The 19,641-nt window shown below is 55.7% G+C and overlaps 1 protein-coding gene across 1 annotated transcript in view; it reads right to left on the bottom strand.

Annotated features, from left to right (window-relative positions):
- Nucleotides 1–1,285: 1,285 nt before the first annotated feature.
- The window catches only part of CACNG4 (calcium voltage-gated channel auxiliary subunit gamma 4), a 59,521-nt gene continuing 41,165 nt past the window's right edge, over nucleotides 1,286–19,641 (bottom strand). Inside the window, exons 2-4 of the mRNA XM_039235976.1 lie at nucleotides 12,426–12,509; nucleotides 6,786–6,926; nucleotides 1,286–4,134 (exon numbers count right to left, since the gene is read on the bottom strand). Coding sequence (XP_039091907.1) covers nucleotides 3,596–4,134; nucleotides 6,786–6,926; nucleotides 12,426–12,509 — 764 coding nt within the window. The 3' untranslated portion in view covers nucleotides 1,286–3,595. The remainder of the gene's footprint in view (nucleotides 4,135–6,785; nucleotides 6,927–12,425; nucleotides 12,510–19,641) is intronic.

Raw genomic sequence — 19,641 nt, 5'->3', positions numbered from 1 at the left:
AATTCGTGACCACGTGAGCCCCACATTGGAGGCCGGGCCCTGCCCGGACCGCCATGGGATTCTTGTGCTGAGACAGAGTTTCCTGAGGGCTAAGAATAAACAGGAGACAGAGCAGGTCTGGCACGCGGGGCTGGTGCCGGGCAGCACTGGCTCGGGCTGGCAGAGCCTTCAGTCTGGAGCCTGGCAGAGGGTCAGTTGGTGGGGGTGCAGGGCTGAGCTCACCGGGCCCTGGCACCTGGTGGCTCAGCGCATCTGGGACATCAGTTCCCCCACATACCCATCCCAGGCGGGAGGAAGGGGGCTAAAAAGCCAGGGGTGAAAGTTCAGAGAGGCTGGGAACGGTTCCTGCAGCCACACGAGCGGGGACGTGGCCTCCCTTTGCTGGAACCAGGAAAGGCCTTCTGGACGCTCAGAGTTTGGTGCCTCCGGCTTCCAGGAGGAGCAGCAGACCCTGTGATGCTCAAGAGGAAAACTCGAGGTCTTGGGAATGTGTAGTTGGATGTACGTGTCCCCTGGACTGTAGCTCGGGCAGAAGTGGCGGAGGACACCAATCATCCCTCGTAATGCCTCCCAAGAGGGTAGAGGTGGCATCCAGCCAGTGCCCCCCGCGCAGGGGTGAACCTGCTGCATTACAGCAGGCATCCACTGTGGCCCGCGGGGGCCTGTCACAGTGTCAGCCCTGTCCTGCCCGGAGGGGCCACCCGGTCCCTCTCTCTGGCTCCTCCTGGCGGCTGGGGGCAGTGGCAGCCAGCTGCTGGGCCTGAGATCCGATGGCTTGGCTCCATTTGGCCTCTGGTTGGAGCCACGCTCTCTGGTCCAGCTTTACCAGTCATTTTGGTACTTGGCCTTTTTTACTTATTAATCATTTCAGAATTTGGAGGGGAAGGGAGGCTGACTTGTTAGAAACCCCGCCAGGCAGTTTAGGGCCTCTGAGCCTCTGGCTCTGCCTGGCTGCTTCCCGCCCAGCAGGTTCTGAAGGCAGGGCTGGCTTGCTCATCTGCCCAGGTGCCCGCGTCACACCAGGGGTGGCCTATCCAGCTTCCAGCCCATCTGTCAAAAGACACCTTGACGGTACCACTCAGCCGTCTGAAACCAGCTGGCGGTGCCAGGGAGGCGGCTGGTGACCTGGACGAAAGCCGGAGAAGCCCACCTTGGCCAGTACAGGGTCCACCCTCCCTCCTTCTTCTCCTGGAAGAAGTGTCCCCCAGAAGGGACACCATTTGCCCTAAGTGCCCACAACGCCTCAAAGGGAGCTCTACCCCTTCCCGCCCTACATCAAGAAGAGAACATTTTAAAAAGGTTTTTATTTAATTAAAAAAAAGACAGAACTAACAACCCCAAACCAGTAGTAGGTACAGGAATCACAGGTGCTTAACTGGCGAAACACACAGGGGCTGGTTGGGGAGGGTGGTGGGAAGGGAGGAGGTGGGCACAGGCCACTGCGTCCCCCTCCGCAGGGTCTCAGACTGACAGGTGGCAGGGAGCTAGCTCCGCCCACTTCCCCAGGCGTCCCTGGCTGAGGGGCGTGAGCAGGAGGGGCACACCAGGCAGGGGGTCCAGGAGCCTGGGGCGGGGTGGGGAGAAAGGCTATGAAGACCAGGGGCTCTGAGGTTGTTCTGTTCCCTGCTCTCCTGTCCTTCCTTGTTGCTTCTTTCTACGCTTTCTTGGTCCCTAGAGTGGGCCCCACATTCTCTGCCTGGGACTGGGCGAGAGGTAGGATTCATTGGAACAACAGCTTTCTCCATGAAATGATAGAAACTTCCAGGGCAGCAGGTGTGGAGGTGACTTATGTGGAAGAAACAGCACGGCTGCCTTGCTTTGGGAAGTGACAGAAGAGTCTGGGGACCTTGCTGGGTGATGGGTTCCCAGAGGTTGCCCCCTTTCCTTCGAGCCTGGTAAGATGGTGTCACAGGTAGGGGATTGGGGCGCCCAGGGCGGTCAGGGCAGGGGTGGGGGCGGGACGGGATGGGGTTGGACCCCAGCAGGGCAGGCCACGAGCCTGACGCTCCAGCACTCACTGCTGCACATGCTTGGACAAACCACCACACAAAGCCAACCTCAATGGGAGGAAGGGGTTTCGAGCAAGCGCAAAGGGTCCCCGGCACACCGCGCCTCAGCTGGCCGGCGTTCCCGGGCAGTCAGGTGAGGGGTCCCCGGAGCGATGTTCTCTCTGGGGGTGAAGGATGATGGTGATGACCATGACCCAGATCTCGACTCCTAGGGGCTGAGTCCGCCCAGGGGGGTCGGCGAGCAGGTGGCTGAGGTAAGAATTCACTTGTCACTTCTAAGGATGACAGCTACCGGGCCCACAGACGACCGCTCGAGATCGGATGACCAAGTCTCAAAAAGTAAGAAAGGATTTTGTCTTTAGAAAGCACGTGTTTTTTATAAAAGAGGGTGAGCTCCCTGTTCCGGAAAGTTTTTCTTCAGAACCCACATACGCTTCCGTGTTCTCCACTTGCATCGGGACGGGAAGAGAAGGTTGTGGTTGGAAGAAAACGTCCAGTGTGGAACCGAGGAGGCAGATGCTGAGATGTCCCTCTCGTGACGAGGAAGGAAAGCACAGCGTGGCCTTTTCATCCAAACTGCCCGACCTCCCTCGCCTGAGCCCTTCAGAGAGGTGGCAGGATAAATGACAATATTGGGTGTGGGGGAGGGGCTGCTGCTGCCGTCATTAAGACGAAGAACTGAGGGTAACTCGCTCCCCTGGCCTTTACTTGCGATCGTCATGATTAATAACCACTTAGGAAATGGATGTTTGTTCTGATGTGTTGGCCGCCGTTCACCCTCGGGTCTCCCTTTCTTGAACAGAAGTTCAGGCTCCTGTCACCCAACGCCGGTGGTGATGGAGGTCTGCCCCTTCTGCTCCCCGAGGAAGGACAGAGCTGCTCTGAGGAGGGTCAGTGTGGGGAGGGACACAGCAAGAGGCCATATGGACACTGTCCTTCAGACCCATGGAAACTTCCAGACTCTGGTCTCCTCAGGTTGAGGGAAGCCGGCCCCAGGATAGCACAAAGGCCAAAGCACCAGTTGGCCACAGGGCTTTCTCCTCAGGATCACTGTTATTTCAACAACTGGGCACTGCCAGAGAGAAAGAGAGAGAGAGAGATAGAGAGAGGGCAAGAAACAGACAGGAACGGGGCACGTTTCGGCTTCCTTGTTTCCTGCTCACAGACACAGCAGCTGACCAGTGTCCAAAGGTCCCCATGTGCCTGGTGAATCTCTCCCGGTGGCCCCTCAACCCAGGCAGGGAGGGAGGGAGGGCTCTGAAAGCCCATTCTTCTGGCAAGAATTATTTCCAAGAGGAGATAATGGCTCAATTTTGCTTTCCCAGGTTGGTTAAGGCCATGCAGCCTCCGGAGATTTCAGAATCCTGGGCCATCAGACGCCCCCTCGGGGGGATAAAGTCAGCCTTCAGCTTCCAATTCCCGTCCCCCCGAGCTTCACCCCAAGCCAGCCCACGACACTTTCTGGAGACGAGGGAGGGTTGGGTTTTGGCTTCAGTCCATTGTTGGTCCATCCTAAGGGTCAGATGCCCTCCTGTGGGATCGAGACCGCTGTTCTGGGGAGAGGCCGGTGCTGAGAGGGGGGGGGCTCACACAGGGGTGGTCCGCCGGTTCAGCATGGTGACGTGCAAGCCTTCCTTCAGCTCCTGCTGGAAGAAGTCGTGCAGCTGCAGGAAGCCAGGCTCCTGGTCGGGGCCGTAGCTGGCGGCGGTGGTCACCTTCAGGGGCTCCCTGGACAGCGTGTACATGGACAGCTCGCCCATGGGGATGGCCCCTGCGATCTTGAGGCCCACCGGAGACGCCGCCCTGGACGGAGAGGCCTCGGTGGACCTCGAGCTAGACCTTGAGCGTCGTCGCCGGTACCGATAGCTCGGCATCCTGGCGTAGGGAGACGAGGAGGGAGCCTTGAGGAACTCCCGTTTGGTCTTAAATCTCAACTCTTTGTTTTTCTCAATGTAAATGTTCACAGCCAGGACACCCACGGTCTCGGCCACAATGAAGGACAGGGCTCCAAAGTAAAATGACCAGCCGTAGTTGTAATGGTTTTTTTTGTCTTCGTCACGCTTGTCGCTTGGGTCGCCGGTGTTGCTGGAAATGTAGACGATGATGCCTATGATGTTACTGAGGCCTGAAAGAGAGGCAGGAGACGGGGTGGGAGGGAGGGAGGCAGACGTTAGACCCACAGCTGGACAAAGGACAGGACGGCGGAGGAGAGGCTGTGTCCACCCTCCCTTGGATAAGTATTGCTTTACTCTGGTTGCTAACTTTTCTCTTAAGTAACTGGTTTTGAATGGGTAACAAAGTAAAAGTTCAGATGAGGTGTCCAGTAAACCACGGGCACTTAGCTACCCAGTTCCCCCCCTGAGGGTGGTTACTATTATCTTCTTTCTTGTTTTATTTATTTTTTAATTTTTTAACGTTTTTATTTATTATTGAGAGACAGAGAGAGACAGAGCGTGAGCAGGGGAGGGACAGAGAGAGGGGGAGACACAGAATCCGAAGTAGGCTCCAGGTTCTGAGCTCTCAGCACAGAGCCCGATGCGGGGCTTCAGCTCACAAACCGTGAGATCATGACCTGAGCCAAAGTCAGAGGCTTAACTGACTGAGCCGCCCAGGCGCCCCTGTTCTTTCTTATATCATTGTGATATCTAGTCTCTCTCCCTCCTGCCCTCTCTATTGCTCTCTCTCTCTCTCTCTCTGTCTCTCTCTCATATATACACACACATCTCTTTTTCTCCTTGCACAATACTCTTTGTCCCTTTGCTTTTTCACTTAAGAGTCCACCTGGCAGACGGTTCTGTGTCAGGCCACAGAGAGCTGTCTTGTCTTTCTTGGTGCACAGAGCACCCGCTGCGTGGGCGTCTAACCAGGCCTCTGCTGTGGACGTCAGGTGGCTGCCAGCCCTCCGTTGGGACATGGTTGCCAGGGACCTCCTTGTGTCCACACCATTCCACACACGCACGAGTACAACTATGGGGGGTATCCACAGCCTCTAATTGATATCCAAGTGCTGGACCTTTGCTGGTCTGAGAGGTGAGACACAGCCACCTGCTGTCCTTACTTACTTTAATCTTATTTTAAGTGAGTCAGCAGAGCCAAGCTGCCTGGATTTGAATCCTGGTTCAGCCAGGGCCCTGGACACCGTAGCTGCTCCAGGGACCGAAAACATCTGCATGTGGCCTTGTATGGCTCCCTCTGGGGAGACGGGCCACGGCAGAGAGCACCTTTGGAGGCGGACAGCCGTGGGCACAGCCTGTGTTTTTGCCACCATATGGCTTCAGGGAAGCCACCTGGGCCACTTGGGCCACCTCCTCAAAATCTGGGATGAGGTGGCTGTGCTCACTGAGCCCTGGAACTGTGGCGGCAGTACGTGGTGGCTGGTGTCAGTGCAAATCTGGGGGCTCCAAGGAGGAGAGAGAATGGGGGGTGCTGCCTTCCTCCCACCTCTGGGCCTGAAGGGGACAAGAAAGAAAAGGAGGGGGACCTGGCCAAGAAGAGGCCCCGACACTCGGGCACTTCTTGCTAACACACACACATACATGCACACCGCACACCCTTGACACACATACAGCCCCTTCCGGGAAACACACACACACACACACACACAATCTATTGCTCTGGGAGGACACAAAAGTGGGAAGTGACGTAGAGGCAGGACCATAAGAATCTGGCTGACAGCTTTTGAACCAGTCCCTTCACTGCTTTGGTCCTGGAGTCACCCTCCGTCTCTGAGAGAGACCGCAAGGAGGGGACAAGACGGGGCGGGCGCGTGAGGCGACCCCCCCCCCCGCCCCGCCCAGCAGAGGACGCTTGACCACCAACCACCACCATGGTCCTGGGATGCTCGTTATCACCCTCACGGGACTGCTGGGCCATCGTAGGAGGCGGAGACCAGGCCGCCTAAGGGCCGCCCCGCCAGGCTGGGGTAAGACAAAAGGTGCTTAGAAAGCAAAAACACGGACAAGGCAGGGCAAGGAGCTTTGTTAACAACTGAGGAAAGGATTACTCAACTTGGTGACATATCTCGAAGTTACTTACTAGGACGTCAGGCATGTCCTGTTTTTCCTGACAGGGTCCCCTGTTGCAAGTTTATCGGAGACCCAGGCAGGAAAACCCGAGTTCTCTGCGGGACCATGTCTACGCAACCTGCCAGCACTGGTCCGCTGTGAGGCCCGCTTCCGGCCTGGACTCCCCGCACATTGGCAGTGGTGACACATGCACTGAAGCCTCTCCAGCGGGGCTCGGAGGAGGGACAGTGTCAAGTCACTCTGGACCAGTTAGGAGGGCCTGTGTCACTGTCACCCGGAGCTCTGTGGGTTCTCTCTGGGTCGCAGCGAGGGTGGCTCTGCGGTGCACCCTTCTCGGTTCTGCACCCCCTTCACCCTTCGCTCAGCTCCTTCAGGTCTTGGCTTCCTCTGAGTACGTCCTGCTCTCCCCCCCCCCCCCCCCCATGCAGCCAGGCTTATAAGGCACCGGCACTTTGCACACTTGGTCCTATTTATTTTCTTGGTTGGCATGCAATTCACATAGCACGAGCTAACCCTCCCAAGTGCACAATTCAGTGGCATTTAGAACATCTGCAGTGTTGTGCACCACCACCTCCATCTAGTTCCGGAACAGGTTCACCACCCCAGAGAGGAGCCCCTTGTGCCTGTTGAGCAGCCTCCCCCCACCCAGACGTTTGAAATCCATGAGGAACAATGACTTTGGGTCCGCTTCCCCGCCCCGGGCGCCCCGGGACGCGCACCCTGGGCGGGCGGAACAGACCGGGCGACTCACCTGCAGCCACGAAGAGGATGCCGGCACTCAGGACGATGTTGTTCTTGCGGCTGTAGAACCTCCCGGCGCCGATGCAGAGCCCGCCGAGCAGCAGCAGGATGGTGCTGAGGATGGGGAAGACGCTGGAGGCGCGCACGATGCCTGGGCCGGGAGGGAGACAGAGCAGGGGGCGCTGAGGGCGGCCGCCATCGGGCTTGGCAGCCAGCGGTGGCCAGGAGCCCTGAAGCCCGGGGCCCTCCTCCTCCTGACTTTGAAGGTTCCTTCCCAGAAGGCCCTGCAGACCACAGCGGGTCGGGAGCTGGCCCTGTGCCGGCAGCTTGACGGCACTCAAGCCACGGCTGGGGCCTGGAGTCACGTGTGCCCACAAGGCTCTCCCTGGGTGTGAACCCCACGTCTGCAGCCAGAAGGCAGGAGAGCCCCTCTCTCCATGGTATCGGGGAGTCACAACACCAGCCCTGAAAACGTTGGTCTGTCTTTCATTTAGACGCCGCCACCTCACCCTGAGCCTCTCACGGCTTCGGACTCTAAGGAATGTCTGGAAGGCTGGGAAGTGGTGTCCGTGAGAGGCAGCTCTAATGGGTGGTTGAGGACACAGCCCTTGGCCTCAGGTGGGTCTGGGTCTGCTCTGGGACAGGCTGGCTCTGTGGCTCGGGTCAAGTTGCTTCACCTAATGCTGAGCCTCCCCATTTGTGGAAAGCAGCTGGTAGTAGGGACCTCCCTCCTTCGGTTGGTTTTGTACGTGTAAGGGGCTCCCCACGGGGCCTGGCCATAGCATGCACTTCCTGAGCGACAGCCTTGATCTCCAGGGCCATCATTGCTATCATCGCGCCCCCTACCCCCTGGCCCGGGGTCAGATAAGGGCCTCCTGAGGTCACAGAGGAGGCAGTGGCTCAACACAGTGGGACGTGTGTGGACTCAATGTCCAGCCAAGCTGGATTTGCACACTCACTCTGCCGCTGACCAGAGCGGCTAACTTCTGACGTCAGGTCCCCTCTCTTTTTTTTTTTAAGAAGTTTTTGAATTTATTTTGAGAGAGAGAGAGAGAGTGAGAGAGTGAGCATGTGCTCATGAGCTGGGGAGAGGCAGAGAGAGAATCCTGAGCAGGCTCCGCGCTATCAGCACAGAGCTCGACATGGGGCTCACACTCAACCTGTGAGATCGCGACCTGAGCTGAAATCGTGTTGGCTGCTTACGTGACGGAGCCACCCAGGTGCCCCAAGTCTCCTGTTTCATAACCTGGGGAGATTAGTGATACCCATCCGTAGGGGCTGAATTGCAGCCCACTCCCCAGGAGATATGACCAAGTCCTAACCCCAGGAATCTCTGAATGAAACTTAATTTGGAAAAGAGGTGTTTTGCAGATATGACGACATTAAAGATCTCAAGAGGACACCATCCTACATCAGGGTAGGTCCTAAATCCAATGACAAGTGCCCTTGTGGGCAGAGGAAGAGACACGGGCAGGGGAGAAGCTGTGTGAAGACAGAGGCAGAGGCAGGAGGGATCCCTCACCCCTAATCCTAAACCCCACGTCAAGAAGTATGAGGAGCCGACAGGCGCTGCTGGAGACAAGGACTGATTCTCCCCCTGGCTCTGTGGAGGGAGCCTGGCCCTGCCAATGGCCCATTGAAGACTCAAGCGTCCACACCGCAAGAGAGTAACTTCACAGTACATTCCCGTGGTTTCAAGCCACCCAGTGTGAGGTGCTGTATCATGGCGGCCCTACGAAAAGAATACACTTTCTGCACTTGGGGCTTTGGGGATGTGGATCCCCCTTCCTTCACATCTGGCTGGAAGGGCCAGGAGGAAGGGAAGTGGGGCATCAGGAGGAGCCCTGAGCTCAGCCTTCCTGATGCGCCTGCAGGTCCCCCAGCCCAGTGGAAATCCTGGCACCATGGACCCTTGGTGGCCCCGGCAGGGGACAGAGTCGGGGAGCCCTGGCAGGCACCGACTCCTGAGCCAGCTGAGCCAGTTTGTGGCCTTTCAGCCTCTGAAGGCAGCGTTTGTCTCCTTTCTTGTAAGCTCCCCAGTGTGCCCCACTTCACAGAGGGGGCTTTGTTGGGGATATTAAATAAAGCTCTTCTCTCCAGCACCCCCTCCTCCCCGCTCTGCCTTCTTACAGCCGCAGGCTCCGGGAGGAGGTTTCCCGTGGACTTTGGAAACGTGCCTCGGACACACACTGGCCAGAAGACTGGGGCTCAGCTCCCCCTGGCTGCCCTCGTTCTGCAGGCGGGTCAGAGGGGCTGGGGAGAAGGGGGCCCAGGGCCTCTAAGGTCGCTGAGGTCAGACCCGGCTCAGAGCCACCCATCCTGCCCAGGTAAGTATGAGTGTGCCTCTCCTTCGCCACGCAGGCTCCTCCCAGAGCTCCGGGTGTGCACAAGCCAGCTGGGGTTGCCGTAGACAGTGGTGCAGGCCGGGTCTTGTGCCGACCCGAGGGACGAGCAAGGCTGAGGCCCGGGCCATGCCTCAAGGCCAGATCAAGCCCTGGAGAGAAGCTGTGTCTTGTCTGGATGGGTACCTCCTTCTCACTCACCCGCAGGCACACGGGGCCCTCCCTGCAGCCCTGACGTCCCTACCGCGGGGCTCGGCACAGAAATCGACTACTTGATGGGAAATGCGGAACCCGGAAAGGGGACCCCAGGAACCAGGGTCGGATGGATTGGAACCCCGGGGGCCAGAAGGGCCAGTGGAAAAGACATGGCAGAGTGTGTGTCGGGGCGGAGGTGTGACCCCTCAGACCTCACACCTGCCCGTGGATCGACCAACCAGTGGGGGCTCTGCCAGAGCCCCAGGGTGGGGAGCAAGCGCCCCTGACAGTGATGTAACTCAAGGCACAAGCCTGGTTTCTCTGGAAGACTTCAGAATGCATGGTCGGGAGGTTGACCTTGTTCTTTTTTTTTTTCTTCCTCAGTTTTTTTTTTAATTTATTTTTTATTTATTTCTAGGAGAGAGAGAGAGACAGCATGAGCAGGGGAGGGTCAGAGAGAGAGGGAGACACAGACTCTGAAACAGGCTCCAGGCTCTGAGCTGGCAGTCAGCACAGAGCCCGACATGGGGCTCAAACCCACGAACTGCGAGATCATGACCTAAGCGAAAGTTGGACGCTTAACCCACTAAGCCACCCAGGCGCCCCGACCTTGTTCTTGAATTGTTGAAGATAGGGTGTGAGAAGCACAGCCTTGGACCTGTCAGGGTTGATAGCCCACGCCCGGATGGCTAAGCTGCCACTCCCACAGGCAAACACCATGGAACTTTCCGTGACCTTCTCTGACCTCCCTGTTCTCCACTGAAACGTCGGCTCCGGGGCGGCGGAGCTCCGTCTCACTGCAGCGCCGCACATGCTTATTACAGTGTCTGGCATGTAGTAGGCCAGTCATGACTTTTTGTTAAATGGGTGAATAAATGAACCCTTAGGACCCCGTATCTCTCTCTCCTGTGCTTGTGCATATTCTGGGGATCACACTTCTCTGGGGACCAGTGGCCCAAATACTGGGAATCAGGGGGAAGGCAATGGTGACCGCGAGCTTGGCCTGTCTCAGGACGTTGCCTGCTCCCACTGGCTGAAGCTCATGGGTACCTGCACGCCGAGTCTCACGTTGGGGCCAGCTCCCTGTTTCGGGCAAGCCCCTGAGTGGAAACACTCCCCTTGCTGGAGAGCTAGCTCTGCCCTCCACCCCAGTTCAGTCAGCAGCTGGAGCTACCGGCCCAAAGCCATCATCCCTCCTCTTCCTGGGTCACCCCTCCTCTTCCTGGGGCATCTCTGGGCTTGTGAATGACCCCCCCGGCCCCGCCCACAGAGCGCACTTGAGGAGGGCGCTCCCGTCCCAAATGAGCTTTAGTCTGTGCTGTCCCCATCAATTTGGGAAAATCGCTGCTGGGCCCCTCCCCGCCCTCACGCCCCCCAATCTCAGGCACCACAGGTGGGATCTGAGGGCGGTGGGAGCCCGAAGCCAGAGGGGAGAGTGTGCTGCACATCCCTGATTCTGCATCCTGCCCTGGGCCCCGGGAGGCACGTCCACGCAGGGGATCCCTGGGCCCCCTTGCCTCTGGCTCTGGGGGGAGCGCACGGGGGAGCGCCCAGGGGAGCGTGGCTCCCTGAGCCTCCTTCCTGCAGGCTGCGGTGAGTGGCTGCCTCCCTCCTACAAGCCCCAGCTTCTGCCAGGCAGGCCTGTTCTCACGGCTTCCCTTCTCCAGGCTCCCAAGCCTGCCCTCCTCACCTGCTCAGGCCCAAGAGTGCAGGGGGGAGGGGGGGGGCGCCCTGTGGCTGGCAGCCCTGCCGCTGTCTCCACCCCCTGCACAGTGTCCTTAACCCTGACTTCACTTTGTAAATAGTGCTTCACTAAACACCCTCCCTTCACCGCGTCTGAGCATGCCGTCTGCTTCCTGCTGGACCCTCAGAAAGCTGCATCGTCTGACCTCTGGGCTGATGGTCATGAGCCACCCCAGCTGGGCTGAGCGCCAGGGTCGCCCCAGATGGCTGTGCAGGCTGTGCACTGTACAACCCAAAGAGTGTCATTTATACCGTAGTCTAGATGAGCGGCCTTCTTTGAGCAGTGCATAAGCCGCATAGCCATTTGTGGCAGCTCTCGGGAATATCATTTGCTTGCCTCTGTGTTGGCCCCCAGGAAGCAGAAAGAAAGGACAGGCAGGAGGAAGAGGAGATGAGGGAGGAGGGTTGGAAGGCAGATCTGGCCAAATGTTTTCAGGTTCCGGGTCTGGCCAGAGCCTCCTGACACCTCCCCGGTGCACTGCTGTACCGTTTCACCAGATGACTCACAACCCAAATCCTTTCTCTTAGAAGAAAATGATCCACAAGCAGGTGCAGAGTGAACTGTACTTCTCTGAGGACGCTGCTATCGATTCTCCATAAATGAAGCCGGGCCGAGCCCCCCAGGGTGATGCCGTGAGCAGCTGCGTGTGTGTGTGTTTTGGCTCATGGGGAAGGGGGAGTGGCCTCAAACGGTGCTGTGCTTCCATTTCCGGGCACCTTCTCTGGCTGCAGCCCCAGCCTTCTTCCTGGGCGGTATTCATAGGCCCAGGGATGAGATCCGGATTTCGGGTGTCGGACGGGTTTGTCCTCGCCCAGTATATGCTGTGACCTCCAGTCTGGGGGTCACCCAAACCACAGGACAGGAACAGACGCGGTGGCTCCCCATCAGGCAGTCTGATTTTTCAAGAACAGAATGCTGGGGACGTGCGGGGTGTGTGTGGCAGGTCCAGGGCCTGGAGGGCAATGTGCTTGGGGTGTCACGGCCCCCTAGGGATGCTTGGCTCGGACAAGCCTACGTCATTAACCTCCTTGCCCCGGGCCCAATGGCAGCGATCGGCAACTCTGCAACTAGCCATGACCAGCAGACCTGGCAAGCAGAATGCCCACACCATCATCTGCACCAGCTTGGCCTCAGTCTCCCCGGGCACGAGCCTGTCCCCCAAGTAACCCCACTGGGGTCCCCAGCATGTCAGGGCAGCGTTGCACATAAGTCTGTCCTCCAAACTGACACTTCTGAATCAGGAAGGGACAGAAAGAGCATCCAAGGAACAGCACCCCTTCACCCCTACAGAGCCTGTCTTTCCTCCATCTGCCCCCCCTCCCCCCGCCTTCCACACAGACAGCGAAAGCGAATGATGCTTGGCACTTACGAAGGAGATACTCCGAGCTGTCATGGTCGTAATCATTGTCCTCTGGGAAGTGATTGATCCGGAAGCAGCGGCCTTTATAGATCCCTGGGGAGAACGGGAGAAAAAGAACATTGTAAGCGTTCCGTGTGCTCACACACCCACTGACTCCAGACCCATGTGCTGCGTGTGCGCCAGGTTCTGGGCAGGCCCTGGGCACGGAGAGAGGAGAAATCTCCATCCCGGCATCCCTGGTCTGATGTGGGGATGGGCACACACAGAGGAGCACCAAAGGAGGCAGGAAGGCCCTAGAAGTGACCATGGTCCCCGTCTGGACGTCTGTAAGCGTGAAAAGCACACCATCGGTCACCAGCCAGGGACAAGAGGTGTCAAGCAAGACATGCGATCCCCTGTCCAAGGCGACTGTAGAGCCATCTTAAAAAATGACAAAGAATTTGCCCCTGAGAACAGGTGGAGGGGACTTCTGGGGGGAGGAGGAAGTCGAGGAAAGGCAGGGCTGGGGTCAGAGCCTGGGGAGCGGCAGGAAGTTTGGTGGCTGGACTCAGAAGGCCCCACGCAGGGAGTGGGGGGCGGGGCTGGGCCCCGTGTGCGGCAGGTAGGGGTCTGGTCAGGGGAGCTGGGATGAAATCTGCCCCCGTGGTGTCTGTGTGTCCTTCCTCTCTCTTAAACACAGTTGTAAATCCCCCCTGAGGTATGCACCGAATCTGCACAGTTGGCAACATGATTCTGATCCCCTCACTCGATCGAGGTGATGGAGGGAAGAGAACGTGCAGCCAGAGAAACTTCCAGAAAGGCCAGGACCACCCCCTGCCCTTTTCTGAGATGTAGCCTCCACAGAGTGGGAGGCAGGACATCCTGGGTAATTTCTTAATCGCAGGGGAGAAGCCGGTCATCGCTTCTAGAAGCTTCTAGAAGCCTGCTCCCCTGGCATCTGCTCCCCTGTAGTCTGGAAGCGTCCGGCACAGAAGCGGGCACGGGCAGGGAGCGAGGCACACGGGGAGTCAGGTCCTGCCCCGCCAGCCACCCCCTCATGCCCGACCCAGCCTTTCCTCTTCAGCAAGGAGTGCATCCTGACACGCCGCGTGGCTGGGGTTAGGGCTGTTTCCACCAGGGGCCATTTCTTGTTCTGCAGCTGCCGCCCGGTGTCCTGCTGGCCTCCCCCAGCCCAGCCTCACCTCTCGGTTGGAAGCAAAATGTCAGAAGCGGGGCCTGCACCATACTGGCATCCGTCTCCCCACTTCCGACTGAGAGAGCTCAGGGCACACGGCTCTCCTGCCTGTCGGCCGATTAGCTAGCCTGCCAGCTGCCTCCCCAGACCTTCCCCTCCGTCGGTTCCCTTAGCTGCCTCCTCCAGAAAGCCAGGGTGCTGGGGGAAGACCCCTGCCTCCTGAAGGCCCACCGGCCCTGACACCACTGGTGGGTGGGCCAGGTTTGGTCAGGGAACGGTGAGAGGCAGACTGTGGGTCTCAGCGGAGATGCCCCCAGTGGGATGTGCTTCGACGGTGTTCTCCTTGCCAGGCCAAGCAAGAACAACCTCATCTCCTCATCTGGAAAATGGGCACAACCACAATCCCTTTATCTCCTGGGGATCTTAGAATCGCAAGAGGCAACACCTGAAAGGCACTAGATGATTCTTGGCCTCTGATGACGGCTCAGGGACGCTTCGCTGGCTGGCGCTGGACCCAGAAATCACCTACCCTCTGCTCCCTCCCCTGTGGGTCTTTCGTCTTCCCTGAGTGCCTGGGGGTGGTGGGGAGTCATGAGAGGTTGGGAGTGACAGGAAACAGCACGAGGGTGCACTGGTGGTGTCGGCGGGGGAGCGGGGGCCGGAAAGCAGGAGACACGGAAGGCAGAGTGGGCCAGCCACGCTCTGCCTTCGCTCCTGGCTCCCACACCCCAGATTCAAGACGTCTGTGGAATTCCAGAGCAAGGGTTTTCCAGACGTGGGTGAGGGCCAGGCGGAGCTCTTGACTGGTCCTCCCTCTCCCCACAGTGTTTTGGGGCCACCTTACGGGTCTAAACAAAACTACCAAGTCACACACATGCTTGTTGGAACAAGTCAAATAGTTAGGGGCTGACATGAAAAATAAATAATCTCTCTTCAGACTCATTTTCCAGAGGCCAACCAGCCTGCTGTGTATCTTCCCACATCTCCCTGTGCACACCTACACAGGTACATGTATGTGAGCCCCCCCTTTCCTAAGTTTACTTATTTTGAGAGAGAGAGAGAAAGAGAGAGAGAATCCCAAGCAGGCTTGTCAGTGCAGAGCCGGACGCAGGGCTCATACTCACAAACTGTGAGATCACGACCTGAGCCGAAACCGAGTGGGATGCTTAACCGGCTGAGCCACCCAGGTGTCTCCCTCATTTTTTTGTTTAAAAATTTTTTTTGTTTTTTTTTTTTATGTTTATTTTTGAGGGGGGAGGAGGGCAGAGACACAGAATCTGAAGCAGGCTCTAGGCTCTGGGCTGTCAGCACAGTGCCTGACGCAGGGATGGAACTCACAGACCACGAGATCATGACCTGAGCCAAAGTCAGACGCTCAACCGACTGAGCCACCCAGGTGCCCCTCCCTCATGTTTTTAAGTAAACTTTTTACTTGGAGATAATGGTAGACGTAGGGCAGTTCTAAGAAGGAATTCATGAACCCTCTACCCAGTTTCCCTCAATGGTTACATGTAGCAAAATCATACTATCCTAACTAACCAGGATGCTGACGTTGCTACTGTCAAGTTAAAGAACACTTCTACCACCTGGAAGGTCCCTCGTGTTGCTCACACCCACCTTCCTGCTGCCCCCTGGTCCATCCCTGACCCACGGCAACCGCTAAGGTGTTCTCCATTTGTACAGGGCCGTCACTGCAAGAATGTTCTTTCCATAAATGGAATCGTAGAGCATATAACCTTTGGGATTGACTCTTTTCACCTAGCATTATTCTCCCCAGATTCATCCAGGTTATTATGTGTATAAACAGTTTGTTTCTTTTCTTTCTTTCTTTTTTCTTTCTCTTTTATTTATTTTTGATAGCGATAGAGAGAGCAAGCAGGGGAGGGGCATTGAAAGAGGGAGACAGAATCTCAAGCAGGCTCTGCACTGCGATGTGGGGCTCCAGCTCCTGAACGGTGAGATCATGACCTGAGACGAAATCGAGAGTCAGATGCTTAACCGACTGAGCCACCCAGGCGCCCCCACAGTTTGTTTCATTTTATTGAACAGCAATATTCCACGGCATGAATGTACCACGGTTGGTGACATCTGATTGTTCCCAGTGATTACACCTCTGATGTCCAGATATTTCTAATAATGTTGCTATGAACATTCACGAAAAGTTCTGGGGTGAACCTAAGTTTTCATTTCTCTGGGATAAATGCCCAGGAGTACAACTGCTGAGGTTGGTTTTATAACGGACTGATAAATGGATTTCAAGGATGGCTATATCCCTATTTTTTTTTTAAACAGAATTATTCACCACACTTCACTCCACAACTTACTTTTTTCATTTAGCAATATGTACAAACATCTTTCCAGACCAGAACCTATAGATTTGACTTAAAACAAAACTTTTGCCTATTAAAAATATTTTTTAATGTTTATTTATTTTTATTATTTTTTTATTTCTTTATTTCTAGGAGAGAGAGAAAGACAGCATGAGCAGGGGAGGGTCAGAGAGAGAGGGAGTCACAGACTGAAACTGGCTCCAGGCTCTGAGCTGGCAGTCAGCACAGAGCCCGACGTGGGGCTCGAACCCACGAACCGCGAGATCATGACCTAAGCGAAAGTCGGACGCTTAACCAACTAAGCCACCCAGTGCCCCTTAATGTTTATTAATGAGAGAGCACAAGCAGGGGTGGGGCCGAGATAGAGAGGGAGACACAGAATCCAAAGCAGGCTCCAGGCTCTGAGCTGTCAGCACAGAGCCAGATGTGGGGCTCGAACTCACCAACTGTGAGACCATGACCTGAGCTGAGGTCGGACACTTAACCGACTGAGCCAACCAGGTGCCCCAACTTTTGTCTGTTTTTAATAAAAAACAATAGGTTGATACTAATCCAACAGTGGCTGAAAATCCTAGAGAGAAATAGCATAGAGTCTGGGGGCGAAAACTTGCTCCGACACTGATAATGTGAGAGAGAAAGATGCTTCTGCAGAAATGAGGCAAGAAATATATTTCTATATTCCATCGGAAAGCAAAACTCAGGGTTTGAACTGTCGGCTTGCATACAGACACCTTTGTTCCAGATGCCCCTTCAACATATTTTGCTAAACGCACACTCTACATTTTATGAGGGATATTTTATATTTGATAGAAATTGTAAGTAGAACTGTGTATTGCCTGTTATTTAAAACACATTCTTTTTAGTTGCTGCCTAGCCATCCAGAGTTATGGAGTATCCATTCAGCTCTACCGTAGAATCATGCACTGTAGACCCCGCTGCATACAACTGTGCTCGGAGATACATTGAATACATGCCTGTAGGGCTGCTCACTCTTCCTCTAATGGATTCCTTCCCCTTCCTTTCCTCTCTCCTCCCCTCCTTCCACACCTAGCTCTTATGCACAGGCTGAAGGAAGGGGCATCACTGTGGGTTGAATTATCCCCCCCCCCCCCCAGGAAGGATGTGTTGAAGTACTATGAAGTTACAGAGGCTCTAAGATGCTCACACGGGGTTGTGCTGTGCGGGAGAGAGTGCAAGGGGCCTCATTCACTCATCTGGCAGAGCGCAGCCTTCCAGGAAGGTGACAGTACCCTCCTCACAGCTCTGTTCCATCTGCCTGCTCCTCAGTCAGCTCTGGGAGCCATGGGCAAAGGCGAGCAAGTCACGGTTACTAGGGCAAGGAGTTGTCTCGTGTGCAGCAGTGAAACACACACAGTCTCACAGGCTCAGGCTTCCAAAGCAACTTTGCTGGTCATCTGGTGCATGGTCCCCTTTGGGGCCCCGAATCCTCTTCCCGGTATCTCTCATTTTGGTGGCTGCCAGCCACAGGGACCTCACTACCTCCCAAGGCATTCCTTTAAAAAAATTGTTTTTAAGACATTTATTCCTTTTTGAGAGACAGAGACAGAGGCAGAGTATGAGCAGGGAAGGGGCAGAGAGAGTCAGACACAGAATCCAAATCAGGCTCTGGACTCTGAGCTGTCAGCACAGAGCCTGATGCGGGGCTTAGACTCACGAACCGCAAGATCATGACCTGAGCCGAAGTCAGATGCTTAACCAACTGAGCCACCCAGGTGCCCCACCAAGGCATCCCGTTTTTAAACAGCTTTAGCGTTGAAGTTCCTGAAAGATCATCTGCCTTTATAAAACTCCATCCACCGGCCGTTTATAATCCCTGGGAATAAGAGAATCCCTCTATCATGGGCGGACCCCTCAAATCATTGAAGGGAAGAATTGTGTCAGACAGGATGGAAGCAAAACTACTTTTCTGGCTGCCTGGGATGTGCGGGTGAGGCCCAAAGCTGAGGACAAGGTGCTAGACACCCCCCCCTCCCCCGGCCACATCTTATTAACAGGCAGGAAGCCTAACCCCGCTCCCAGTCTAAAAAAGGGGGGCTGTGGAGAAGAAGGCACCCCCTGTCTTTAGTATGTGGACAGTGAAAGAGATTGCTCCTTGCCCCAGAGTCAAGAATTTGGGCATTTCCCCTGAATGAATGTCTTCTCCAGATCAAACATCTTCAATTCCTTCGATCGTTTCTTCACTGATGGTTCCAAGAGACTTCTCCGGCCTGGCCCCCTGCTCTGGGTCAGCTTCCAACTCTCGGTGTCCAGCTCCCACCACCAAACCCAATGTTTCAGGGTACAGCAGAGCTGTCCCCTCCTCTCCTCTGGACTCTATGCTTCTGTTAATGGGATCTCATGTCACCTCAGGCTCCTCAAGAACTGGCTCACGTTTCCCCAACCTGTTTTTGTTGAGTGGAGTGTCTATTCCTAAGGACTTCACATTTATCACTGTCAAATTTAATTTTGTTTGTGTTGGCCCAAGGCATTTGATAGGGAGAAAACTAATGGCTGATGTGAGAGATAAGAGAGAAAGCCATTTCCAATCCACGTCACACGCATTCTCTCTCTGTGAGCAGGCTATTTGCCATGTTATGTATTAAGTGATATTTAGGGTACTTAATTATGAGATCCTGGATAGGCCACACTGCAGAAATCCTGAGGCACTCCTGGGCTGGCTGGCCCATTCTTCCAGAGTCATGGTGGCCCTCTCCTTCCTGAGGGTCAGGAAAACCACTGGTGTGAAGAGACTTTGTTAGCCATGTGGCCGCAGGTGAGTTATTTCTTCATCTATAAAACTCAAGAACTAGGCTCAGGGAGGCTCCCCTGCTCTGAGATCCTAGGACTCCTTTGTGCAGAAAAGATATGGGAGTTCGTGCCTCTGTTAATATAGCCATTCGTCTATGGCCCTCATAAACCACTTCTGTGAAAGGTATTCCTAAAGGCAAAGGAAACATCTGGAAAGAAATATGGTTAAAATGTTCAGAGTTTTACTTCTGGGTGATAGGGTTATGAGTGAATTAAAGCTTGCTTCTTTACATTTCCTACAACGTCTGAAAATAAGCCAATAGGGCTTACTGAAAGGAAGATAAAGAAATGGAATTCTGATTCCTAGTGAAAACGTGACGGCGCTTCTGGCCACAGATGCGCTCAGATGTGGCAGCAGGTGAGTGAGGTGGGGGCCACGGGGGTGGGAGGCACCGTCGTCTCCCATTGGTGACTATGTCCCCGTTGCCCTCTTTCTAAGCTGTGCCCCCCTCTGCAGCTAGGGTGACCGGCCCCCACGACTTGGGGGGGTCCTGGGAGAGTAGGATCTCAGTGCTGAAACCAGAGAAAGTCCCAGGCAGCGCAGGAAGAATCGGGCACCGTGTGACTCATTTCCGGAATGCTGGCATCTGACGGAAGCCTCCACCACGGGCCACCTCAGGGGCCTCTCGTAATTGGGGGGATCCTGGACAGAAGAATGGTACAGCGTGACAATAATAGCAGTGATCATGCCTGGGTTCCTTTATTGCTTGCAAAGCATTTCCAGAAGTCTGACTTCATCCGATCCTCACCAACACTCAGCAACGGACACCTGCTGAGGACACAGACACCCTTTGCCCCGCCTCCTTCCTACCTGTCTGCCCGGTTCTTACTCCAACCATTCACAGAGGCAGGAGCCAGCTCTGGGCAGGCGCCGCCTGCTGATACCTCCATTCCGCTGCACTAATGATTTCCT

The sequence above is a fragment of the Hyaena hyaena genome, unplaced genomic scaffold (genome assembly GCF_003009895.1).
Source record: "Hyaena hyaena isolate Hyena2069 unplaced genomic scaffold, ASM300989v1 scaffold_104, whole genome shotgun sequence".
NCBI lineage: Eukaryota > Metazoa > Chordata > Mammalia > Carnivora > Hyaenidae > Hyaena > Hyaena hyaena.
This window is presented reverse-complemented; position numbering and strand designations above follow the sequence as displayed.